The sequence below is a fragment of the Rana temporaria genome, chromosome 2, assembly GCF_905171775.1.
Source record: "Rana temporaria chromosome 2, aRanTem1.1, whole genome shotgun sequence".
NCBI classification, from domain to species: Eukaryota; Metazoa; Chordata; class Amphibia; order Anura; family Ranidae; genus Rana; species Rana temporaria.
This window is the reverse complement of record NC_053490.1, coordinates 187583460-187611414: the sequence shown is the minus strand read 5'-3', so window position 1 is coordinate 187611414 and position 27955 is coordinate 187583460. Positions and strand designations below refer to the sequence as shown.

Below are 27955 nucleotides of genomic sequence, written 5' to 3'. Positions count from 1 at the left end.
CTTCCCACCAGCACAAATGATGGGGCACTAGTCCTCCTATTAACACCAATAATGGGGCACGAATCCTCCCATTGATATCAACGCTGGGGCATCATTACTTCCCCTAATAGCAATCATGGGGCATTGTTTTCTCCCTCTGTTGCTAGGACATTTTCTACTCTCACTGGCTACAGTTGCCCCCCCCCCCCCTAAAGTTTAAAGGACTCATTGATTAGAAAGTTGGGAGACCCCTGGTCTAAAACATATCACAACAAAGAGGCAAAAATGCCAAAATACAAGCCATACACCCTACTTTATTGACCATATCTTGTTTTTCTGCCATGCCAGACGTTAGACTATGCACAATGCATTGTTACCATGCATGTATACCATGGAGAGTACCTAGGCCTGTAAAATGGTCATGTGTTATTTTGCCATGCTAAGACCTGCACAGTAATCATATATAATATTTTTGCGTGATGGTTAGCCATATGTAACCAGACATGCTCTTACTGAGTTATACAGAACATTACGTTTATTGTTATTATGAAAGTTGCATGAGTAAGCTTTCTTCTTTCTGCCACAAAATGAAGCTCGTGGACATACTGTACTTCTGACATACAAAAGGTAGAGCATGGAATGCTGGCAGCCAATACAGCTGCATAGAGAGAAAACTACAAGTTCGAGTGCAGCTGGAGGCAGGAAAAGTCTACAAAGAGCCATATAAATTAAAAAGCTCAGGAAAGAGCAGAAGTTTTGGGAGGATCGCCACCAGCCAGGATAGTTGGAAGAATCTGCTGCTGGGGGCTAGCAAGGGGTACTTCATCGCTGAGCAGCTGGCAAACCTGTTTCACCGGAGATCCACTGTGAGCATTTCAGATACACTGGGTTCTTTAGACCATTTAAAAGTGGCTGCTGCTGTACAGATTCTGCTGAGATATCTGGCCATATGCCACAGGGGGGCCCAAGCACAATGTACCAAGTCTGACACTGTGTCGGCCAGTATCAGAGAAGCCTATATTCGGTTTGAGAACTCATTCAGCTGTCTGTCCACCAGGGAGCTGCCAGAAAACAACACACAGAAACAACATTCAACCCAGAGGAGCCCCTCCACAACTACAGTCTGCTGCTCAGATCGTAGAGCTGGGGAGCAGGTCTTTAACCCACCATTTGTCTTGTTAAACATCTCCATAGGATTCAATATATGCATCTTCTAAGCTTTATACCGTTGATCTTAAGCCCAATCCATACTGTCCTGCTGAGTTAACACCTGCAAGCACTTTGTTAAATACTACTTGAGTTGGCTTACCCCTATGCACCCAGAAACTGTTTTTTTTGCGATTTCACTGTGTGCAGGAAGATTTACCATCTAAGCACATCAATGTCATCAAGGGCCCCAGAATCTGACAGAAGACTGAATCCAAAAGAACTGTATATAATTTACAGTACTTGTTTCTTAGCACAGGCTTTCTATTTCTGCATAGGAAAGAATCGTCCGATAATCAGATCAGATAATCAGATCGTTAGTACAGGGCTGGACGAGTCGATCATTTTAGTTCAACTGATATTTTATCGGACATGCACGGAAATTTTCCTCATACGATACCAGATCGTACGATTTTCGTTTGGTCAGTACAGTTGTCATCCGAAAATACAACACAAATACATTACAACACATCACTTCCGATTTTTTTTCTGCCGTAGGAGAATTTTCGTGACTTTAGTAACCTATTCAATTTCTACTTGCGACTAGTAAACAAAATAAGTCGGACGATCTGTCGTCCGATTTTCGGATGGTGTGTACGTTGCATTACTATGAGTTCTCACAGGCAACCTAGTTCCCCAAACCTTGTTAATTTCATACCCTTGGTCCCCTGTTGCTGAACAAAGAGTGGGGTAAGCTACAGTGTATGCTTATCGAGTCAAAGTTCAGTTTAGCTTCTGCTATACCTAAGAACAACATCAGAGTATTTCTTGTGCTATTACATCCTGCATTGGTATATTCTGCTTTATTTGTTCTCAAAGAACAATATACATAGTTGTTTACTACTGAGTCTTAAGTTTAACTTTAAAGGTAACCCTTATGTGTGGTGAGATTGTTAACCCCCAGAGCTCAAAGTGGTATAACCTGAGGTGTGAGAGGGTCCAAGGTCATTATCCAAGTACAAGTAAGAACGGGGGACCCGATAATACTAGCGGCCCCTGCATGGGGTAGCGCTGCACATAATACCATGGATGTTTTTTATTTGGTTACTTCAAATACTCTCCCTTTTCATGTGGTTACAGTGGGTACAGAAAGTATTCAGACCCCCTTAAATTTTTCACTCTATGTTATATATTGACAAAAAAACACAGAATTGTTGACATTTTTGCAGATTTATAAAAAGGGAAAACTGAAATATCACATGGTCCTAAGTATTCAGACCCTTTTCTCAGTATTAAGTAGACGCACCCTTTTCATCTAATACAGCCATGAGTCTTTTTGGGAAAGATGCAAGTTTTTCACACCTGGATTTGGGGACCCTCTGCCATTCCTCCTTGCAGATCCTCTCCAGTTCTGTCAGGTTGGATGGTAAAAGTTGGTGGACAGCCATTTTAGGGTCTCTCCAGAGATGCTCAATTGGGTTAAGTCATGGCTCTGGCTGGGCCATTCAAGAACAGTCACGGAGTTGTTGTGAAGCCACTCCTTTGTTATTTTAGCTGTGTGCTTAGGGTCATTGTCTTGTTGGAAGGTAAACCTTTGGCCCAGTCTGAGGTCCTGAGCACTCTGGAGAAGGTTTTCATCCAGGATATCCCTGTACTTGGCCACATTCATCTTTCCCTCAATTGCAACCAGTCGTCCTGTCCCTGCAGGTGAAAAACACCCCCACTGCATGATGCTGCCACCACCATGCTTCACTGTATTGGACAGGTGATGAGCAGTGCCTGTTTTTCTCCACCCATACTGTTTAGAATTAAGGCCATAAAGTTCTATCTTGGTCTCATCAGACCAGAGAATCTTATTTCTCACCATCATGGAGTCCTTCAGGTGTTTTTTTTAGCAAACTCCATGCAGGCTTCCATGTGTCTTGAACTGAGGAGAGGAGTCCGTCGGCCACTCTGCCATAAAGCCCCGACTGGTAGAGGGCTGCAGCGATGGTTGACTTTCTACAACTTTCTCCCATCTCCTGACTGCATCTCTGGAGCTCAGCCACAGTGATCTTTGGGTTCTTTACCGCTCTCACCAAGGCACTTCTCCCCCAATAGCTCAGATTGGCTGGATAGCCAGCTCTAGGAAGGGTTCTGGTCGTCCCAAACGTCTTCCATTTAAGGATTATGGAGGCCACTGTGCTCCTAGGAACCTTAAGTGCAGCAGAATTTTTTTGTAACCTTGGCCAGATCTGTGCCTTGCCACAATTCTGTCTCTGAGCACTGTGAGCTGTAAGGTCTTATATAGACAGGTGTGTGGCTTTCCTAATCAAGTCCAATCAGAATAATCAAACACAGCTGGACTCAAATGAAGGTGTAGAACCATCTCACGGATGATCAGAAGAAATGGACAGCACCTGAGTAAAATATATGAGTGTCACAGCAAAGGGTCTGAATACTTAGGACCATGTGATATTTCAGTTTTTCTTTTTTATTAAATCTGCAAAAAATGTCAACAATTCTGTGTTTTCTGTCAATATGGGGTGCTGTGTGTACATTAATGAGGAAAAAATTTACTTAAATGATTTTAGCAAATGGCTGCAACATAAAGAGTGAAAAATTTAAGGGGGCCTGAATACTTTCCGTACCCACTGTATATATTTTTCCACTATTTAGTCCACGCTTTTTTTTTTTAGTTGTCTGCCCAGAATCTCTCAAAACCTGCACAGCATACAAAGATGATCATTATCATTTACACATATGCAAGCAATGTTTATGAAGTAGCCTGTTTTCATGTATACACTGTGTCATCACAATTATTATTCTTAGTGGCTAATGATTAGGCTTGCCTTATCAGCATGAACTGGTCAGTAGTGTCAGCAACTGCTTTTAATGAACCAAAGGCAAATGAATCATACTGGAGCAGGTGATAGAAATTTGTGTAGATACACAGCATTAAAAAAAATCTTAGCAAATTTCTGAAAGGCATATGTTTTATTAGGGTGAACTGTACTTGATTGGTTAAGGTTGATAATGTCTGAAATGGAATGTACCCAAAGAAATATTTTTCACCTGGAGTGCCTTCAGGTTTCTTCAGGAGTGCCTTGGCCAGCGGGTGGATGAAGCCTGCCTTTTAGATACACAAAGCCACATGTTTTCATTGTGTACCATTACAACCTTCTAGCCGCCAGCATCCTAACAACCAATTACATAATCAGTTAATAAAGGGGACGTCAGGCACTTGCTCAGCATCCTTGATTGTCCCTCTGTCAGTGCTGGCATCGTATTAGGGAGTGAGGGAGCGAGTGAAAACAAGAGAGAAGAGAAACGCTGCAATATTAAACAGTGCCAGTTTGCAAGGGTGGAGGTAATAAATCACCTCTAACGTTGGGTGCCATGTGTGTGGATGTTGTTATGTTATGTAAAAAATTTTTTTTTTTTTTTATATATATTTTAGAATGGGGTGCCTCAAGACTGTGCAGAATTTGAAGGGGTGGCTTGACTAAAAAAAGGTTTTGTCGAAGGACAGACCTTAAACTTCACTGGGAGATAAATTGAAGCCCTGTATGCAGACTTGGTCTAGGATTCAAGGCACACTGAGGGGACACAGGAATTAATATGAAGACTAATGCCGCGTTTACACGTTTAGAATTTCCGCCAAGAAAAGTTTGATGTGAGCTTTTGGTCTGAAATTCCGACCGTGTGTAGGCTCCATCTGACTTTTCCTGTCGGAATTTCCGCCAAGAAAAATTTGAAAGCTGGTTCTCAAATTTTCAGACGGGAAAAGCTCTTGCCGGAAATTCCGATCTTCTGTATGCAATTCCAATGGAGAAAAAGTCGACGCATTTCTCGGCTCATCGAATTTGACGGTCGGAATTTGGTGTGACCGTGTGTATGCAACACAAGTTTGAGCCAAAATTCAGTTGGAAAAAATACACAGTTTTCTTGTCGGAATTTCCAATCGTGTTTACGCGGCATAACAGATACCGCAAGACACCTACACTTTAACTCAATCTGCACGTTTTAGGAACTGCAGTCTCCTCACTAATTTGTAATTAAAAACATCTCTGCCATTCTGAAGATTCCCTCCAACCACTTTGCATATTATTTTATATATACTGTGATTCTGTACTTGAAAAAATTTGCTGCAGAAATCTCACTCCACTGAGTCTGACTGCATCAATTTTAATTGTGGGCAGCTGAAGCTGCTGCCTATTCACTTCCTCAATTTACACACAGACACACACCTCCAGCTCTGCAACTCTTATTGACTCTCTTATGACTCATCCCCCCTCCCTTCCTGGCAAACTCTCACGAGAGTGAGTGGAAGAGCTGTGCATAATGTTATGTGGGCTGTATTAACTGGCAGAAAAAAAATTTTTACTTTTCAAAGTTAAAGTGCAAAAAAAAAAGACTGTGGTAGCATTTCTATGTATACATGCACCATACACTGGAGTGAAATTTAGAGGCGCTAGCTGATAGTGTGTGTACACTAAATAGATAATAAAAATTGTATGCATCAAATGATCAAGTTAAATGAGTGAATAAATCAATAACATGTGAATAAATAGTGACCATATATATTAAGAAACCACAATAATATTTGGAATTCAAAATGTGGTAGTGCACAAAAAGAAAACAATAACAATTGTGCCAAAACTAAAACTAAAAATAAAGTCCATATATATATGTGATGAATCTTCAAAACCATAGACAGAGGATCTTCCACCTTCACCAAGATAAAGAAAGACCACCAAAAGTGCTCATAGATGGCACCTTACCGCAAATAATGGACCACTTTAATTAAAAAGAGGTCAATCAGGCAGATAAAGATAGTATTCCAGACCCAGATCTCTCAGTCACAGTAGTCTTGATAGAACAATACACTCAGAAGCCACTGAACATGGTGCACCATGTTCAGTGGCTTCTGAGTGTATTGTTCTATCAAGACTACTGTGACTGAGAGATCTGGGTCTGGAATACTATCTTTATCTGCCTGATTGACCTCTTTTTAATTAAAGTGGTCCATTATTTGCGGTAAGGTGCCATCTATGAGCACTTTTGGTGGTCTTTCTTTATCTTGGTGAAGGTGGAAGATCCTCTGTCTATGGTTTTGAAGATTCATCACATATATATATGGACTTTATTTTTAGTTTTAGTTTTGGTACAATTGTTATTGTTTTCTTTTTGTGCACTACCACATTTTGAATTCCAAATATTATTGTGGTTTCTTAATATATATGGTCACCATTTATTCACATGTTATTGATTTATTCACTCATTTAACTTGATCATTTGATGCATACAATTTTTATTATCTATTTAGTGTACACACACTATCAGCTAGCGCCTCTAAATTTCACTCCACTGTTTACAATTGCATTTATGCAATTTCACAGAGAGCAGCTTGGCTATCTACATATTGTTAATTTAATTTATTTTATTTATATTGGCGCGAGATTCCATTTCCATGCACCATACACTATAGGATACTTTGTACCTCTATTTAGGCTTCTTCTTGCTGTATGCCAAGATTTATAAATATCCTCATCAGCTTGGTTTCTTGAACAATATTCTAGCTGACTTATGCTCACCCACATATTTTGAGCAAAATAACAATAAATGCTGATATTTGATATTTTCCTTCCCCATTTATCTACCTCTGTCACATCAGTAAGTGAATCACCCAGTTTCCCTGATCAGACTCAAATGCTCTATAGTTTTATTAATGTGAATATGTTATTCCTTTATTTTTACTAAGCAAAAATCCAGATACATACAGATTATACACAAAGGCTATTATTTCTGCCCAATTTGCTTTGACGTGTCTGCTTGATTATTAAATATTCTATACATTGTTTTATTAATATATACAGTATGTAGTACAATATGCATCCAATTTATTTGCAAAATGGTTTGGCTTAAACATACCAAAGCAAGAATATTAATATTACATTACATATACTGTAGTCACATTTTATGAAAAGTTTACATTCTGTTATTCAAAATTTAAGCCAAAACAAGCACGCATTTAGATTGCTTTATAGTGTATGTGCAGCCAGCTGAATTAACTTTATTGGCAGCTGGTAAAACATGAATGTTTCAGCACTGCCCAAGCTCTACCAAGCTGGTAGTATCAGTACATGCACACACATGGCCGTCTTTACCACGGGGCAAAAGGGGAAGTTGCCCAGGGCCCAATCATTGTTGGGGGCCCCCAAAAGCAACTGCTCTTTGAGCCCACGCTGCCTGCAAATATTTGTCCCATGTAGCAGGTGCAGCCGATTCCCCACTTGCTCTCCTGGCGGGTTGAGTGTGACAGGGGAGAGGCAATCTGTGGGCCATAGGTGTGCGCACAGGCTGTGCCGGGTGTGCCCAGGCACACCCTAATCACCCCATGCACATTGGTGTTATCACTCTGTGTAGCAGCAGGAACATGGGAAAGATCTCCCTCTTACTGGCTTTGCTATACGAGAAGTGTTTATGCTCTTCTCTTTCACTGTACCAGCAGGGAGATCAATGTGCTGGGATCATATATATATATGCATACACACGCATCTGTTTCTGAGCTTAAGGGTGCACATCCTAATGCAATAGGCTGCGCACACCTATGCTGTGGGCTGTATGTGCCGGAGCCCGCTTGTCCCGATTCTCTTTATGACAGTGACCAGCGGCTGTTACAGGAAGTGAGACAGAGCAGCTCAGTGTTCCCTCGCTCACCCGCCCCTTCTCCGGTCACAGTGAGTGTCCCCCCTCCATTTCTCTGGTCACGGGGTGTATCCCCCCCCCCCCCGCCATTTCTCCGGTCAACAGGGCTAAGATGAAAGCCACAAAGCGGGCTGTGATTGTTCTCCTTCACCCTTCTGTCAGCAGCAGAGGGGGGTGGATTGATACAGCAGCGGCTGGACCATAGCAGCTCACTGAGTAAATCGGTGTGCAGTAACTTCTAGCAACCAATGGGTGAGTAGTAATGTGTGCAGTAACCTATAGCAACCCAATCAGTGAGCAGTAATGTGTGTAGTGACCCCTAGCAACCCAATCAGTGAGCGGTAATGTGTGTAGTGACCCCTAGCAACCCAATCAATGAGCGGTAATGTGTGTAGTGACCCCTAGCAACCCAATGAGTGAGCGGTGATGTGCAGTAACCTATAGCAACCCAATGAGTGAGCGGTAATGTGTGTAGTAACCCCTAGCAACCCAATCAGTGAGCGGTGATGATGTGCAGTAACCTATAGCAACCCAATCAGTAGGCGGTAATGTGTGTAGTGACCCCTAGCAACTCAATCAGTGAGCAATGATGGTGTGTAGTAATCTCTAGCAAACCATTAATTGAGCGGTGATGGTGTGTAGTAATCTCTAGCAACCCAATCAGTGAACGGTAATGTGTGCAGTAACCTATAGCAACACAATCAGTGAGCGGTGATGGTGTGCAGTAATCTCTAGCAACCCAATCAGTGAGCGGTGATGGTGTGTAGTAATCTCTAGCAACCCAATCAGTGAGCAGTGATGTGCAGTAACCTATAGCAACCCAATCAGTGAGCGGTGATGTGCAGTAACCTATAGCAACCCAATCAGTGAGCGGTAATGTGTGTAGTGACCCCTAGCAACCCAATCAGTGAGCGGTAATGTGTGTAGTAACCCCTAGCAACCCAGTCAGTAGCAACCAATTGTTGAACAGTAGTGATCTGCTGTAATCTCTGGCAACCAATTTCAATTGCTGCGTGATCTGCTGCACTAAACTGATTTTGAGCCGACCTGCTATTTTTTTGTATATCTCAGAATGTAAGATGGGGGGGGTCAAGAAAATGTTTTCCCAGGGCCCAATCAATATTAAAGACGGCACACAGACAGGTTGTCATGGAACAACAGGAATCCTATACACTATATTGGGGAAAATTAAATGGTTTTACTATTACAGGGGCTAAAGTCTTTTGTACTCTGGGATTTATTTCAGGGATGATCTTAAACCTTTTCAGAAATTACTACTTAGTTACTACTTCGTTCCAGCTTATTGGTTCTCTGATCAATACCATATTCCTATCGCACACGTTCCTGGAATAAGCTCTTAAAATACTGGGTTCTGCAATGACCGCCAGCTGAATACTGCAACCTATATGATTTGTAGATATCTGCCAGCACACCAAGCATCATCAATTTCGTCCAAACATTTTTTTATTCAAGGAATGATCACATCACAAAACCGTTTTGTGATGTGATAATTCTTTGAATAAAAACGTTTAGACAAAACTGATGATCCTTGGTGTGCTGGCAGATATCTACAAACCCAAGGAAAGACTCCTTCCTTGGGTGCTGTGGTATTGCACAGTTGTGGTTGGTGCATCTTCTGTTTCCGCCAGCATTCCAGAGCACCCAACTGTCAAACTGTTTTGCAGATTAAACACGGAGAATGGGTCTCACAGTGTAATTTGCTGAGCTTCTCTGTAAACTTTACAGCCCGTCCCATATGTTTATCAGGATTGCTGACAGAATCTCTCAATACCCAGACAAGGGTCAGCTTTCAAACGAACAACAGAAGCCCACAGAGCTCTCCCGTGTCGTCTGCAGGCCTGGGCTGCAAGTGCAAAAGTCAAGTCCATATCTATTACTAGGGAGAACAGGCAGTGGCTTCTGTATAAATGAAGTTTGCAAACAGGTTGCAGCAGGCTGCTTTAATAAGTAGTATATACAGTATATCATGCAAGAAAGTAAAAAAATATCTATACGTCAAAAAAACAAAACAAAAACCCACATGCAAAAAAGTCCAATAGTGCAAAAGACACGTATCTGTTCAGACTCCTGCAATCTTCTGTGATGTACCCAAAAATTGCAAATTTGCAAGTTCCCCAGAAGGATGAGCAATGGGGTCGAGTACGCCTGACCTTGGCAGGGACCACTGGTCCGTCAGAGCTATCTGTCAGGGTGCCGCTGTTGTCTACAGGTTTGTATACTGAGCCTGAATCTGAAAGATGGGTGACTTCCTCTTCACTCTCATCTGTCATGCTCAGAAACGTGTAGACCTCTTCACTAGTGTGCCTTCGATTGGACATTGTGGCCTCTAAATTTACTGGTACAACTAGTGAAACGCACAGGAAAAAAAGAGCACCCGATTGTCAGCGACTGCTTCAAACGCTACCAAAAAACACTGTTAGCGTTCGCAGGGATCAGGCCTGACTCTGCGAATGCTGAAGTTATGTGTTTTGAAAGTGACCGATTGATACTGCACTTGAGCGGGCTGGGCTGGGCTGAGGGGCTAAACGCAGGTGCTAGCAGGTATCTGGGCTGATCCTGTTAACACTGAGTTTTTGATAACCCTAAACTATTGGGGACGGTAGTATAGATCTGATCAAAACAAAGATACAGTATTGATTCATTCAGACACTATACTACTAAGAAAGGTGTTATCGCTATTGGCACAAATCTGACACTGCCTGGGGCGATGTGGTGATCAGGGGGTTAAACCTTTATGGGGGGGGTTAGGGGGTGCCCTAAAGCTACCTGGGTCTACCACTAACTGCCCAAATGCTGATTAGTGTCACAAATGACACCAGTACAGTGATCAGTGAAAAATCTGACAAATGCACTGGGTGACACTGCGACAGAAAGTGAAGGGGTTAACTGGGGGGGGCTGATCGGGGGGTGATTGAAGGGTGACAAGTGTACCTACATGTACTGGTGTCAGTGTAGTGTTGGTGAAACCTACAGTTACAGGTCTCCTCTCCTCTCTCTGGATTGGAAGCGTTCCACGAGGGAAGATGACATCACTTTGAACAAATTAAATTCTTCCCCTGCCTGTAAGGGTAAACACAGGCAGGGGAAGCATTTCATTCGCCAGAACCAATCAGCAGGTCCAGGTCAGAAATCATTGGCCTGGACCTGAAGATTGATAGGTTCTGGAACAAATCCGATGGTCGCGGGCACGCCCCCTGCCGGCGGGAGCACGCCTTGTACAGGTATGGGATTTTGGTGCCATTGTGCCGCAGTAAAAAGACGTGAGCAGGTTGGGAACTGGTTAATAAAGCAATGTAAGCATCAGGGATACCAACTGCAAGCATCCAGCAGCAGATCTGTTGAGCTACACTTAGGAAACTGAAACCAGACTATATATGATTTTAGCAAGTTTCCCCGCAGGGATGTAGTGCCAAGGGAGGGGGCGAGCACACTATATAACCCCCAGAACAGCTTGGATGATGGGGACAAGCTTACTGAGGAGAAACAGGAAGTGAGAAATTCAGACAAAGAAAAATAAAATTTAGAAGGGAAATCGAAGGAAAAGGTTAGTGAACCAACAATGCACTAGCTTAACTACTAGCCGACCGCGCACCGTCATTATACGGCGGCAGGTCGGCTCTCCTGGGCGAGAGCCCGTAGCTATACGTCCTATCGTATAGCCGCCACTAGGGGCGCGTGCTCCCCGCTCGCCCCCGACTCCCGTGCGTGTGCCCGGCGGGCGCGATCGCCGCCGGGCACACGCGATCGCTCGGTACAGAGCGGGGAACGGGAACTGTGTGTGTAAACACACAGCTCTCGTTCCTGTCAGCAGGGGAAATGCTGATTTTCTGTTCATACAATGTATGAACAGAAAATCAGTGTTTCCCCTAGTGAGGCCACCCCCCCCCCACAGTAAGAACACACCCAGGCATACTTAACCCCTTCCCCGCCCCCTAGTGTTAACCCCTTCACTGCCAGTGGCATTTTTATAGTAATCTAATGCATTTTTATAGCACTGATCGCTATAAAAATGCCAATGGTCCCAAAAATGTGTCAAAAATGTCCGAAGTGTCCGCCATAATGTCGCAATACCGAAAAAAAAATCGCTGATCGCCGCCATTACTAGTAAAAAAAATATTAATAAAAATGCCATAAAAATACCCCCTATTTTGTAAACGCTATAACTTTTGCGCAAACCAATCAATAAACGCTTATTGCGATTTTTTTTACGAAAAATATGTAGAAGAATACGTATCGGCCTAAACTGAGGAAAAAAAATGTTTTTTTATATATTTTTGGGGGATATTTATTACAGCAAAAAGTAAAAAATATTCATTTTTTTCAAAATTGTCGCTCTATTTTTGTTTATAGCGCAAAAAATAAAAAACGCAGAGGTGATCAAATACCACCAAAAGAAAGCTCTATTTGTGGGAAAAAAAGGACGCCAATTTTATTTGGGAGCCACGTCGCACGACCGCGCAATTGTCTGTTAAAGCGACGCAGTCCCGAATCGCAAAAAGTACTCTGGTCTTTAGGCAGCAATATGGTCCGGGGGGTAAGTGGTTAAAAGGAACCTATTTAGAAAATAAAAAACAAACCTTTACAACCCCTTAAAGAAAACTGGACTGAAAGCAGCAGATATTTGCAGAGACATTAAAGCAGGGCAACTTACGTAAAAGTGAACCGAACATGGCCTAAAAAGTTAATTATGCAGTTAATCCTCAAACTGATCCCCATATGTGGAATGCCTTATATCCTAAGCCAAAACTGCACAAACAACCTTTTACACACAGTCAACACCCAGTCAAGATCAAGCCCTGTAACCTTCCAGTGCCAAACCCCACTCCTTGTCATAATACCTGAATGACAGAACATAGGTATTATTTTATTATTATTATACAGGATATACAGGTATATAGCGCACTGCTTTACAATATACTGGCAGACAGTACAGTTACAATACAATAAAATACAAAGGGTTTAAGAGGGCCCTGATCATAAGAGATTAGAACCGAATAGATATAGCTTCAGGGAAGGATGAACAACATAGAGGGATATACAATGTAATACTCACACACATAGGTTGGACTTGATGGACTTGTGTCTTTCGTCAACCTCACCTACTATAACTATGTAACTTCAGGGACATTGGCATAGGCGTGCGCACAGGGTGTGCCAGGTGTGCCCAGGCACACCCTAATCAACCTTTACTGCACAGATTCCCCCTACTGTCCTGGCTCCCCCTTGCCCCTGCAGTGCTACCAGCTTCCCTCCTCTTCCGCAAGCTGTTGCTGCAAGGATGTTTTAGGATGAGTGCAGGAAGGGGCCAGTAAATATGTAATTGACCATCCCCTTCCTTTTCTGAATGAACATCGTGAGTGATCAGTAGTGCTTGAGCTTTGGGGGGGGGGGCACACCCTAATGCCATACGCTGCGCACACCTATGGACATTGGATATATATTTATTTTATGGCTAGTCAGGTTTATTTTATCACATTTATATACTGCAAAACTCCAGCGTTCATTAAACAGTACAACATGTAAACAGTTTCTAATGTACAGCCGTGGTCAAATGTTTTGAGAATGACACAAATATACATTTTTACAAAGTCTGCTGCTTTAGTGATTTTAGATCTTTTTGTCAGATGTTACAATTTTATACTGAAGTATAATTACAAGCATTTCATAAGTGTCAAAGGCTTGTATTGACAATTACATTAGGTTTATGCAAAGAGTCAATATTTGCAGTGATAAACCTTCTTTTTCAAGGCCTCTGCAGTTCGCCCTGGCATGCTGTCAGTCAACTTCTAGGCCACATACTGACTGATGGCAGCCCATTCTTGCGTAATCAATGCTTGGAGTTTGTCAGAATTTGTAGGGTTCTTTTTGTTCACCTGTCTCTCGAGGATTGACCACAAGTTTTCAATAGGATTAAGGTCTGGGATTTTCCTGGCCATGGACCCAAAATGTCAATGTTTTGTTCCCCAAGCTATGGCAAGGTGCTCCATCATGCCAAAGGCATTGGTACTCACCAAACTGTTCTTTGATGGTTGGGAGAACTTGTTTTCCAATAATGTTTTTATACCATTCTTTAGCCATGGCAAAATGTTCTTAGGCAAAATTGTGAGTGAGTGAGTCCACTCCCTTGGCTGAGAAGCAACCCCACACATGAATGGTCCCAGGGTGCTTTACTGTTAGCATGACACAGGACTAATGGTAGTGCTCACCTTTTCTTCTCCAGATTTTGTTCCGGATGCCCCAAACAAATCGGGACAGGGATTCATCAGAGAAAAATTACTTTACTCCAGTCCTCAGCAGTCCAATCCCTGTGCCATAATATTAGTCTGTTCCTGATGTTTTTCCTGGAGAGAAGTGGTTTATTTGCTGTCCTACTTGACACCAGGCCATTCTCCAAAAGTCTTCTCCTCACTGTGCGTGCAGATGCACTCACACCTGCCTGCTGCCATTCCCGAGCAAGCTCTGCACTGGTGGTGCCCTGATCCCACAGCTGAATAAACTAAACTTTATTGGGTGTCCTGAAGCCTTCTTCAGAAATGCAGTGGAACTGTTTTTTTTTTTTTTTTAAGGGATTAAGTTTATTTTCATGGCAAAGAGGGACTTTGCAATTATTTGCAATTCATCTGATCACTTTTCATAGCATTCTGGAGTATATGCAAATTCCATCACAAAAACTGAGGCAGCAGACTTAATATTTGTGTCGTTCTCAAAACTTTTGGCCACAGCTGTAAGTGTAATTTGTGTCCTTGATTCATATAGTTGATATTAAAATGTAGTGAATCCTGATGACTTTAGTTCAATATCTTATAACTGCCTGTATGTTTTTCTTTTTTCTGACATATGTGCCCTTAACAAATACAAAGATAAAAAAAAAAAAAAGCTTGAGATAAAATAATTTTCAGTTTTTTCCTTCCAACCATATCCTTATAAAATAGTTAAAACCAAGGTTTTAAAGAAAGTAAAATGCTTCACTTGTTATGGCAGGCTGCTTATTCAAACCATCTATGATAATGTGTACATCTGGGGAACAGTCATTACTGCATGACTGCTGGATCACTTCATTTTCCAGCTGTTGTTCGATTGCTTAGTAATACTTTCAAATACATCATACTGTACACAACAGGCAGCTTCAGTGTCCACTCCAAATGTAATTCTCTGAATTTCTCCACTCAACTGCGTCAATACAGACACACTGTGAACTCTTGCTGGGTACAAGCAAATAATGGTCATGGGGAAGTCCTCCACAGAACACACAGAACACTTTTGAGTCAGATATCTTGTAGTCACTTGTGTTCAGCTTATTTCATATTTTGTTATATTATTTTTTAATGGAACTATAGCTATATAACACTACACAGAAAACATTCTGTCTCTTTTCTAAAATGTATGCACTAAAAGGTTTATTTAGTGTCTCAAGAAAACTGATCACGTTAATATCTGATCTACTTTGTAGACACGAAGAAACATGCTGTCTGTAATTTTAATTATTAACCTCCCACTGTAAAGTCCATATATTTTCTCATGATTTTTACGTAGGAAAACACCAGTGCGGTAAAAGTAATTTTTCTTTCTGGCATCAGTAAATTTACAGTAGTTCCTACTTTGCATACAAATGTTATTAATTTTGGGGCAGCTCACACCTGAATCGCACAGGGACTTGGTCCATGTTCCTTTGCTAATTCCGTACAAATCTGGTGCAATTTTTAGCCCATTCATTTGAATAGACTGAAAATCGTGCTGGATTGTGCATGCACTAGTAGGTCACTAGTAGGTCATTCTCAAACCCATTAAGTTTGTTATGCCGTTGAATGCCCATCACAAATTTGCAATGTTTTACCTTTTAAAATACTCAGAAGGGAATCTCTGGTTTAGGTGATTTTCCTTAAACATATACTGTATTTAGTAAATTATAGAAACCATCTTACGATTATGGGATCTATGCTTTAAAAAACATACATAGATTTGGAGAAATTGAAGTGCTTGACGTGTGTTTTATTGCTACACATCAAAACTTCAATGATGGCTCAGCGGGCAGAGCAATGGCAAGTAAAGGGTTCATTTTCAAATCACAGCTTTCTCCTGGAAAAATGTGGACTATAAAAACTGTATGAAAATGTATTCTAGAAACCTTTTTATATCAGAAAACCAAAGCAAAAAATAATCCTCTTAGTTATATAGTACTTACAGCAGTGAAATATAATAATTGTCTTCAGGACTAAAAAGCACCTTACTATTGTAATCTGGTTTATAAAGTTATGCGTCAAGCACCATTGATAATAATATGTGAGAACACATCATTAAAGTGCCTTTTAATCAATACCAGTTATTGTTGGGTTTTTGGTAGATTTCTACTAAAATACAAAAATGACTAACCCAAATAATTTTAAAGGTATGAATAAAAACACATCACTTACCCTGGCTGTGTGTCATTTGTAACACAATGATAAGTGAAAGTTCCAAACATCTGAACTCCAAGAATTCCATAGAGGAGAAGAAAAAATAACAAAAATATGGAGACACTCCAGATTTGTTCCCCTGAGCGCCTGTAATAAAATAGTATAATTTATGTAAAATACCTCATACAATTTTTTTTTTTTATTAATACAGTGTGCAACCGACCACAGTAGTAAAATCTATTGCCATGTAACAATCCATCTTCCTAGTTTTAGTAAAATAAAATCTAACTGCCTTAGGTGTAATTGCCAAGGATGACCTAAATACAAGGACCCCAAAGTGTACCTTCAGCTTTGTACCTGGATTGTGTTTTTGGATAAAGCCCCCAGTCACTTCTTTTAGAACCCACTGGGGATCAATTCAGGTGTATGGAGTGCTGGCTTTATTATCACTGACAGTGATCAGTGAAATAATTTTAGAGAATTCATAGGTGAGAAAGAAGAGTGTTGATAATAGAAATGGCCCTATGGGAGGCACTGAGAGTTTTGGGTCGAAACAGAGAGCGCAGAAGAGGGATACTTAAAAAAAAAACCATTAGGGCAAAGAAGAAATTCACATAAAAACCTACGTCGATCTGAACTTTTAGTTATTTTATTTTATAGTTAAGCAGAGGTAAAAGACAACTGGGTTTATTCACTAAAACAATTTAGTGAATAAAGCACTAAGAGCAAACTGACCACAAAAAAATATCTTGAACTCAACCTACTTTCAGTCACTATTTTTTGGGTATAGTAGTGTACTTTGCATTATTTGCTTATTTCTTTACAGCATTTTCTTATAGCACCCAAACATCTAAAATTTCTTATGTGACTATAACCGTACAGGATCTTCAGAAGAGGATAAAAGACACTAGCAAGGAAGCAATAACGTTTCCTAGAAGAGAAGATGCTGGAATCTTTATTATTTATTATGGGTGAGAGAAGGCCACATCTGTGAAGGATAGAACAATGACAGTCTTAGCATGGGAAGTTTCCAGATATAAAACCCCTGGAAGCTATATTGTTTATGAAGAGGGCAGGGAGGCATCGTCCCAAGTCTTTAGATGGATGGGGATCCATATAGGTGCTGGAGGAAAGACTGCTGCTGCTGTGAGGACTGAAGAGAAAAGCTGCTGAAGGACTGAAAAGTCAGGACCCCAAAAGGAGCAACAGTGTATGTGTTTTCTGTATTGAACTGTAAACAGGACCACAATTAAGGCAACCAACTGCCATATATTATGAATGCACATTCACTGCTTTGCACAGCCCTCTTACTATTACTGATGCTGATACTACTGTTAATGGAGGGGACTCAGTAAACTGGGTCTTTGGGATTTAAAATCCCTGAATTATTGGGATTTATTTATAACCAGTGTATTTGGAGAACTGCTTAATTGTAAGGATGAACCATGTGGGATTTTAGTACGGGGTTACACAGAAATGTTATACATGTGTGCAGCACATACTGCTAGTTGATACTGCCTTGCTGTACTAGTTAATGTTGGACATAATTTTGCAATAAAGTAACTGTTTGTTTACTCCTTTGGGTGTTAAGCTAATTATTACATGCCACATCTCAGTTACATGACTTTGCCCAAACTCCTCAGGAGGGCAAGTGCAAATAGCACTTGGTGCCTTTCTAATTGGTGGCCCCATTGTCCCCCAAACACACCTCCAAATGCTGGCTGTAGCTCCGCCTTCTTTTTAAGCCCATATAAGGCTCTTTTCTGTGGGGGAGGTAAAGCCAGCACAGAGCCCTGACTCTTCTCTAAGCTGAGTTATTTGTTGCTATTATGAAGGTGCAATCCTCACTGCTTGTTCATTCATAAGAGCAAAAGATCCCTCAGAGCTTTGACTCTCTGCAAAGTCTCTACCGATGCTCATTAATAATAGGGACAGATTACTTAGTGCTGCAGCTCTGTGTGATTATCAGCAGCTGCTCTTACACATGCACTGCCCAGGCCAATGAATCACGCACTTGGTACCCCCAAGGTGGTAAAAAAAAAAAAAAAACACAAAACATTTTTAAGAATTGATCTTCTTTAACCATCCATACACAGCTTATAATGGCATTTTTAGATGCCAATGTAAATGATTAAAAAAAAATCAATACATATGCAGTTAACATATTCGTTTATTGATAATTAGAAAATGCAATGTAATATAAAAGTTATTAAAAAATAAATAAAAATATTTTATACTGAAAAATCTATCAATAGGTTTATCAACACTGAGGATACAGTCTCATATGGTAATTAGCTAGGATGTTTCTTAAGGCAGTTTTACATCTTAATTAGCTGAATGCAAATCAGGAAATTTTAATAAGGAATCTAGGAAGTGACAGGTTTACTTTTGAGGAACAAAATCTTATGAGAAATATTTTTGAACCATGTTATTTGAAATTCTCAACTCTTCTGACCTTGATACAGAAAGAATTTACAAACTAATCTAACACTGACTTGCAATGTTTTTGTTCTGGCATGACTTAAATTTTGGAGGTTTACTCCAATTTCTTGGATACTTGGTGCAGAGAGTTGGCTCCAAGGTGGAAAACACAGTGGGGGTTATTTGTGAAAGGCAAATCCACTTTGGACTACAAGTGCACTGACAGTGCACTTGGAAGTGCAGTCGCTGTAGATCTGAGGGGTAAATCCGAAATGAGGAGAAGCTCTGCTGATTTTATCATCCAATCATGTGCAAGCTAAAATGCTGTTTTTTTCCTTGCATGTCCCCCTTAGATCTACAGTGACTGAACTTCCAGGTGCACTTTCAGTGTACTTGTAATGCAAAGTGGATTTGCCTTTTGTAAATAATCCCCATAGTGCTTTATGATATGTGTTTTATTCAATATGAGTTTGGCTACACTCTAAACACCTGCTGCTGGTAACACAACGTAAAGTTGCTTCACACTTATTAGTTGAATATATTTACTAAAGTAAAGTAAGAAAAACATACTTTAAAATATTTGTTATCCTAGTTCTTGGCAGCTCAAATCGGAAATAAATGCGGAAAGCTCGAATCATTATCATCGGACGTGGAATCCTCAACATTCCCCATGGAGACATCTGGTCCACTACATCTGCTATTTCAAATACCTGATTTAATAAAAAAGTTAATAGAAATTAAGCCACAAAGATATGTTGGATTATGTCACATTAACAAAAAATATATTACATTTCTCTTCTATTATGACTATTCGTTATACAGTACTGACCTAAAATAGCTATAATGTATTATTATTCATTTATATTGCCAATGAAAGTGTGACACTATCTACTTTATTTCAACCTAATCATAGAAACTGTATATATAATTAACCACAATCCACATAAACCTATACAAATAATTTCTATACAAAGGTCCAAATGCTTAATGTGTGTACGAACATTAAAACAGCTCTAAATGTCACTTTTTCCCCTAAAATAAAATAGACATTATACTTCCCTATTCTGTGCAATGGTATTGGACAGAGCTGTCACTTACATCCTCTTCTGGAGCCCCCACCAGTGCCTCCCACTCCTCCCTTAGGCCGCGTACACACCATCGGTCCAAACCGATGAAAACGGACCGAAGTTCAGTTTCATCGGTCCAAACCGTCCGTGTGTACGCCCCATCGGTCGATTGTCCTTCGGACAAAAATGAGAGAACTTGCTTTAAAATCGAAACGATGGACCGCTGACCGATAAGTCCAAACCGATGGTTAGTACACAAAAGCATCGGTTCAAAACCCGCGCATGCTCAGAATTAAGTTGACGCGTGCTTGGAAGCATTGAACTTCATTTTTTTCAGCACGTCGTGTGTTTTACATCACCACGTTCTGACCCGATCGGATTTCGAACTGATGGTGTGTACGCACATCAGACCGCTTCAGCGGTGAACCGATGAAAACGGTCCGTCGGACCATTCTCATCAGATGGATCGACCGTGTGTACGCGGCCTCAAAGGATTTGTCTGACATCAGTGGAAGCCTATGAGACCAGGTGTCCTGTGAGATCAGGAAGTGGAGGAGCAGTGCTGCAGAGGGGACAGCGCTGAAGCAGGTGAGTGCTTATAGGACTGGGGGACACAGTAGGTAGTGGGGAGTTTTTTATCCTTATACAGAAAACTCATTAAGGTAAAAAAGGTTTTGATTTTAGAACCACTTTAAATCCAAAATTGTGAGTGTTAATTTCCAGAAGTCCACAAATTTAAAAACACATACTGTAATGCCGCGTACACATGATCAGATTTTCAGTCGGAAATGTTTTTCCGACGGAATTCCGCTCAAGCTTGGCTTGCATATACATGGTCACACAAAAGTTCTCTGGACTTTCGTCTGTCAAGAACGCGGTGACGTACAACACTACGAAGAGCCGAGAAAATAAAGTTCAATGCTTCCAAGCACGCGTCAAATTGTTTCGGAGCATGCGTCGGAATTTTGCGGGTCGGAATTACTACAGACAATTGGATTTTCTGAACAATTTGAGAACCAGCTCTCAATCTTTTGTTGGCGTAAATTCCGACAGCAAAAGTCCGATGGAGCATACACACGGTCGGAATTTCTGTTCAAGAGCTCAGATCGGACTTTTGCTGTCGGAATTTCCGATTGTGTGTATGGGGCATAAGTCTATTCCTTATAACTCTTCTGTGCTCACTTAAAACCATCACTCCTTTAGAATAATTGACCCTTTTATCTAACTTGTGCATCACACCATCTTAGTACCTTTAAACTAAAAAATGTCTATAGTTTAATTTTCCCCTTCAGGAGGAAAATGTCATTCTTCATTTCAATACAGATCTATTGACTCCCCAGGCGATAGCACTCAAGACAAAATGTACAAGATCCTCATAGTGCTTTCCAAAAACATGTTTATTCTTAAAAACAAACCATTAAAATCACACTCACATTGGTAGGTGCACCAACACTTGTGCATTAAGGCAATATGCAGACACAGGGTATGTGACCTTGATCCAAATACATTTGCGGCTGTTCTGCCATTCTCTTACAGACTTTGTTAGCGCAATGGCGTCACCTTCACTCCGCCCTATATGTTACATCATTGGACTTACTCAGGGCTTGAGAAGCTTAGAGTGATACTAAAACGTTTTTTTTATTCAAATAAAAAGAGAGGCTATACTTGCCGGCTCTGTGCAAGGAGTGTTGGCATACTTCTTATTTTTGAGTCACTAATGCTCTGGCTGCACAATACTCCCTCCCCTTTTATAGTTAGGGTTTTGGTTAAGCAAATACCCAAAATTTGCCTAAACCTGCTTACCATAGTTTAAATACAATGCAATGCATTGTAATTTAAAAAAAAAATTCTCTAGGAGTTCCACACATAAATTCTCAGGGACTGCGACATTTGAATCTTTATCCATGGTAGTGGATTTACTTACATGGCACAGTTTTCTTCTGTGGCATTCCACAATGTAGGCTTTGTAGTACCATATGACAAAAAATATTTGAACAAGGCTTAAGAATATAAAGCAAAGCATGATACAGTAAGAGAGAGCAGTTTTCTCTGACAAGCATACAAACTAAAGGAATAATGGATAAAAGAAGATTTAAAGGGAAAGGTAAACAATTTACTGTGTGTGGTGAATAGCTCTGCTATAAGAAAGTGGAGGTGGAAGCCGTGGTACATCAGAGACTGAACAGAATGTATTATGCCTATTGTACACATGTTTGTATAGGTGAACTATAACACGCTTATTCTTAGGGCACAATCAGAATGTTCACCTAAACCAATGCAGTGAATGGCCACGACATTTAATCCATTTTGCACAATGAAATGCCCAGCAAGTAATCTTTTGTACTGAACAGAATATTCAATCAGTTACAGCATTTGAGGGATGCTTGGAAATGGTCAGAGCCATCTGCCAAGTGCCACTTTTTAAGCATTCATCTAAAAATAGCCCAGTAATTGTTGCTGAAGCTACGAAAAAAAGTCAGTTAGTCCTGAGTATAGGCAAGAGAGCACTTTGTAGGTCTGAGATGGAATTTGAAATAGTTTTTGGAATTCAGCTTAGAGACCAATATAATGAAGCATCATTTGAGGTAGATGAGCCAGGAAGCAGAATTCAGGATAAGAGTTTAACTTCCCTGTTCATTTACACATGAGGGATACAATATTCATGCTAGGATATGATGATGAAAAAAGGCTAGCATTTTAGTTTTAGCATGCCTGTGGAGGGGTGGATAAAGGAAATGACCCGTGGATTAGCACTTGCAGCTCTGGAGTCCTATCTTTGAGTCCTGGTCTGAGTACTATTTGAATAGAGTTTGCATGTTCTCACTGTGCTTGTCTGGGTTTCCTCCACATACTCCTCTATTTCACCTACACTCTAAAAACCTATCGGTAGGTTAATTGGCTACTGTCTACAATTTCCCTAGTATGGTATACCAAGTAAAGAACATGGCAAATGAGGTTTAATGTTGAAAAAATGTAAAGTAATGCATTTGGGTGCTAAAAATATGAATGCAAGTTACTCACTAGGGGGAGAACATCTGGGGGAATCTAGGATGGAAAAGGACATGGGGGTCTTAGTAGATGACAGACTCAGCAATGGCTTGCAATGCCAAGCTACTGCAAGCAAAGCCAAGAGAATATTGCCATGCATTAAAAAGGAGATTCATTGCAGAGATAAAACAGTAATTCTCCCATTTTACAAGACTTTGGTCCGGTCGCATCTTGAGTGTGCCATGCAGTTCTGGGCACCAGTCCTCAAGCAGAATGTGCTGGAACTGGAAAGAGTCCAGAAAAGGGCAGCAAAGCTAATATGGGGACTACTGTAGATGTTCTCAGCTATGGGGAAAGACTACAAGCATTGAACTCATTCTTTCTGGAGAGGAGTCACTTCAGAGGGTATATGATAGCAATATACAAATAACTTACTGGTGAAAAAAACTTTTCAGGGAAAGGGAATTCAAAAAGACACACAGTCATTCACTGAAATTGGAAGAGAAGTGGTTTAACCTTAAACTGCATAGAGGGTTCTTAACTGTCAGAGCGGCAAGGATGTGGAATTCTCTTTCACAAGCAGTGGTATCAGCAGGGAGTAGCGATAGTTTAAAAAAACTATTAGATGGGCACCTTAACAATCACGACATACAGGGATATACAATGTACTATTGACATAAACACAAGCACACCCACTCACCATCAGCAGGTTGAACTGGATGGACTGGTGTCTTTTTTCAACATTACTAACTATGGAACCAGGTATGCCCTAGATGGCTGCCCCAACACCAGATAAAGAGCTTTGAGTTCCCAATGAGAAAAGCACTAAATAAATAATGAAGAGAGTCCAGCATAGCAAAGACTCAATAGAAGCGGAGGATGGATCAAGAGAACAAATAAAAAATCAATAGATTAGTATATTGTTTGCAATGATAGCAAGGGCAACTTTGTATAGTGAAATCCAAATTTCAGAGCAAGCAAACTGGGATTACAAGAGGGGGTGGCTCTAAATACATAATTGTCTGCTTATAATTATCAGTATCACAGTGAGCACATGTTTAGTTACTAAGGATCGGCCAAACACTCCCCGGTTCGGTTAGCACCAGAACTTGCCGAACAGGCAAAAAATCTGTTCAAACACCGTTAAAGTCTATGGGACACGAACATGAAAAATCAAAAGTGCTAATTTTAAAGGCTAATATGCATGGTATATTGCCATAAAAAGTGTTTGGGGACCCAGGTGCTGCCCCAGGGGACATGTATGAATGCAAATAAAAAAGTTATAAAAACGTCTGTTTTTTTCGGGAGCAGTGGTTTTAATAATGCTTAAAGTGAAACAATAAAAGTGAAATATTCCTTTAAATTGTAAAGTGGTGCATTTTTCCCGTGTTTAGAACAGTCCCTGCAGCAAAATTACATTTCTAAAGGAAAAAAGTAATTTAAAACTACTCGCAGGTCCCGCAATACAGATAAAAGTCATTAAAAAAAACGGTATGGGTTCCCCCCCCCCAGTCCATTACCAGGCCCTTTGGGTCTAGTATGAATATTAAGGGGAACACCAAGCCAAAATTTAAAAAACAATTGCGTGGGGGTCCCCCCAAATTCCATAACAGGCCCTTCAGGGGAACCCTGTGGATTATTATTTTTTTAAATGGTGTAGGGTACCCCTCAAAATCCATACCAGACCCTTTAGGTCTGGTATGGATTTTAAGCGGAAGCCCGCGCCAAAATGTTTAAAAAAATGGTGTAGAGGTCTCTCCAAAAATCCATACAAGACCCTTATCCGAGCACGCAACCTGGCAGGCCGCAGGAAAAGAGGGGGGAGGAGAGAGCGCCCGTCTCTCCTGAAATGTACCAGGCCACATACCCTCAACATAGGGAGGATGCTTTGGGGTCTGTGACCCCCCAAAGCACCTTGTCCCCATGTTGATGGGGACATGGGCCTCATCCCCACAACCCTTGGTGGGGGTCTGCGGTTGGGGGCTTATCCGAATCTGGAAACACCCTTTAACAAGGGGACCCCCAGATCCCAGCCCCTCTATGTGAATTTGTAATGGGGTACATTGTACCCCTACCATTTCACCCAAAAACGCAAACATTTAAAAAAAAAACACAAGAGCCAGCTTGGGACAAGTCCCAGAACGAGAAAAAAAAGCGCCGCACTATCTCTACCTCCATGGGCGGCTCCCACTGAGTGACGCGTCTACCGCTATGACAGCTGTTATATAGATGAAGGCGGGGCTACCCGGTTACGTGTGCGGGTGACCCTGCCCCCTCTGACTCCACAGGAAAACACTGCAGGGTTACCCAGTGACCGTGTGGCCCCGCCCTCAGCTATATAACAGCTGTCACAGCGGAATGTACCCCGTTACCAATTCACATGGGGGGGGGGGCAGGATCTGGGGGTCCCCTTGTTAAAGGGGGCTTCCAGATTCCAAAAAGCCCTCCACCCGCAGACCCCCACAACCACCGGGCAAGAGTTGTGGGGATTTATTGTATGCTGAACAAATATATTTTCATATTTAGCCTTGTTAGGAACATGCAAAACAGCCAGAACACCTGCTGGTGGCACTGTGGTTTCTGAGTGGTGTCTCCCATGTAGTAGTGAGTGTTTCCAGCAGCTGGCAGAGATTATTGATCGTTTATCACCTGATGCTGGGTTTTGTTTAAATGTATCTCTCCCTTATGACCCTTTTCCGCCAATGCGCTTTTGGCCCCGTGTATATCCCTTTAACCACTAGGGTACCGCACGCCGTCAAATGACGGCGGGCGGAATACCCTATTGTTCTGACAGGACGTCATATGACGTCCTGTCATTTAAAGCCGATAGGGGGCGCGCGCGCACCCGTCGCGTCACTGGGAACACAATGCGCGTGCCTGGTGGCCGCGATGGCCGCCGGGCACCCGCAATTGCCCAGTAACTGAGCAGGGACGTGGAGCTCTGTGTGTTAACACAGAGCTCCACGTCCTGTCAGGGAGAGGAAACCGATGCTGTGTCCCTTGTACATAGGGACACAGATCGGTCACCTCCCCCAGTCACCCCCCTCCCTCTACAGTTATAACACTCCAAGGCTACACATTTAACTCCTTCCCCGCCCCCTAGTGGTTAACCCCTTCCCTGCCAGTCACATTTATACAGTAATCAATGCATATTTATAGCACTGTTCACTGTATAAATGTGAATGGTCCCAAAAATGTGTCAAAAGTGTCCGATGTGTGCGCTATAATGTCCCAGTCCCGAAAAAAAAAACGCAGATCGCCGCCATTCCTAGTAAAAAAATAAATAAAAATCATTATGTCCCCTATTTTGTGGGCAATATAACTTTTGCACAAACCTGGTTATTGCGATTTTTTTATTTTTTTACCAAAAATATGTAGAATAATACGTATCGGCCTAAACTGAGAATTTTTTTTTTTTTTTTTTTAAATGGGATATTTATTATAGCAAAAAGTAAAAAATATTATGTTTTTTTTTCAAAATTTACACTCTTTTTTTGTTTATAGCCCAAAAAATAAAAACCGCACAGGTGATCAAATACCACCAAAAGAAAGCTCTATTTGTGGGAAAAAAAAGACGTCAATTTTGTTTGGGAGCCACGTCGCACGACCGCGCAATTGTTAGTTAAACGGACGCAGTGCTGGAAGCTAAAATTTTGTCTGGGCAGGAAGGGGGTGTAGGTGTACAGTAGGCAAGTGGTTAAAGCCTTTGGGACTTTTCACATTGCGCCACTGTGTTTGCGATGTGGTTTGAAAAGTCCTTCATGCTGCATCTTTGGTGCACTTTTAATAAGCACACCAAAGATGCACCTTCCATTGAAGTTAGTGGAAAACGCACCAAAAATGCAAATGTGGTTAATTTTTAGGTGCGCATTTGGGGTCATGTGGCAAAAATATGTGGTTGTTAACCACTTCAACCCTGGACCGTTTGGCTGGCCAAAGACCAGAGCACTTTTTGCGGGTAGTCAGTATATTAGACGCAGTCACGCAGTTCATTTTCGAGGGTAGTCAGTATATTAGACGCAGTCACACAGTTCATTTATACTCAATCCATTTGCAGTTCATATATTGTCTGTCTCTCCAATAGACACCACCAGCACCCAAAGAAAATTGGGGTGCACACAAAAGGCCGTCTAGAGGGTTGTCATTGGTCACTGGTATGGATTCAATATTGGCATGGCAGCCCAAAAGGAAAAAGAAGATGCACAGCAGGGCGATGTCACAATAGTCCCATAACTAAAGGCTGTCCACAGGTCCACCATGTATATAATCAGGTGGCACGGAAACTTCTCCCAATAAGTTAGAAGCTCAACAATATTCCAATATTTTATTGATACCAGTGACCCTCTAGACATCCCACTCCAGAATTCCATTGGGTGGGGGAAGCACCTGTTGGAGAGACAGACAATATATGAACTGCTTTTAATATACATATCTGGCTATGTATATTCTGACCATGTATATCAGGCATCACTAAATGTAATGTAAAACAGATAGTGTTGATATACATACATATCAGGCCCTCGGATTCCTCTTGTACCAAATTGTATTGTAACTGTAACGTGTGCCTTCATTTTGTAAAGCGCTGCACAAACTGTTAGCGCTTCATAAATCCTGTTTAAAAATCATATATACATATATATATATATATATATAAACATAAATTTATATATATATATATATATATATATATATATATATATATATATATATATATATATATATATATATATATATATATATATATATATATATATATATATATATATATATTGTGACAGAGAGAGGCTCTGTTCCTATGGAAATGGAAAGAAAAGGGACACAGAGTTTGCATGTCTGTGAACTGCAAGACTACATAGTGTAGAGTTTAAATCTCCAGTTTTTGCTATTGCCGGATGGTACTCTGTAGTTTGGAAATCCCTGATGCCCCGTACACAGGATTAGTTTTCCTGTTGGAAAAAGTCTGATGAAAGCTTTTGATCGGGAATCCCGACCGTGTGTATGCTCCATCTAACTTTTTGAGAGGAATTCCATCAGAAAAACCATCCAACTTTTTTTCCAACGGGAAAACCGATCGTGTGTACAGGGCATAAGAGTCTTGGGTGAGACAGGATCTCCAACCCTGTGTCTGGGTCTTGTGGATAGCCAGCAGTTTGTGTGCCCAGGTGCATAAAGCCCATATAACGAGGGGCTAGTGAGAGCAGAAGGAGGAGGAAGGTGAAGTTGGAGCAGTAGCCGCTATTGAGAGAGAGT

The 27955-nt window shown here is 41.1% G+C and overlaps 1 protein-coding gene across 1 annotated transcript in view; it reads right to left on the bottom strand.

Annotated features, from left to right (window-relative positions):
* The window catches only part of NALCN (sodium leak channel, non-selective), a 582786-nt gene that overhangs the window by 492806 nt on the left and 62025 nt on the right, over positions 1 to 27955 (bottom strand). The window contains 2 exon segments of the mRNA XM_040336161.1: positions 16248 to 16376; positions 19221 to 19360. Of these exon segments, the coding sequence (XP_040192095.1) occupies positions 16248 to 16376; positions 19221 to 19360 (269 nt within the window).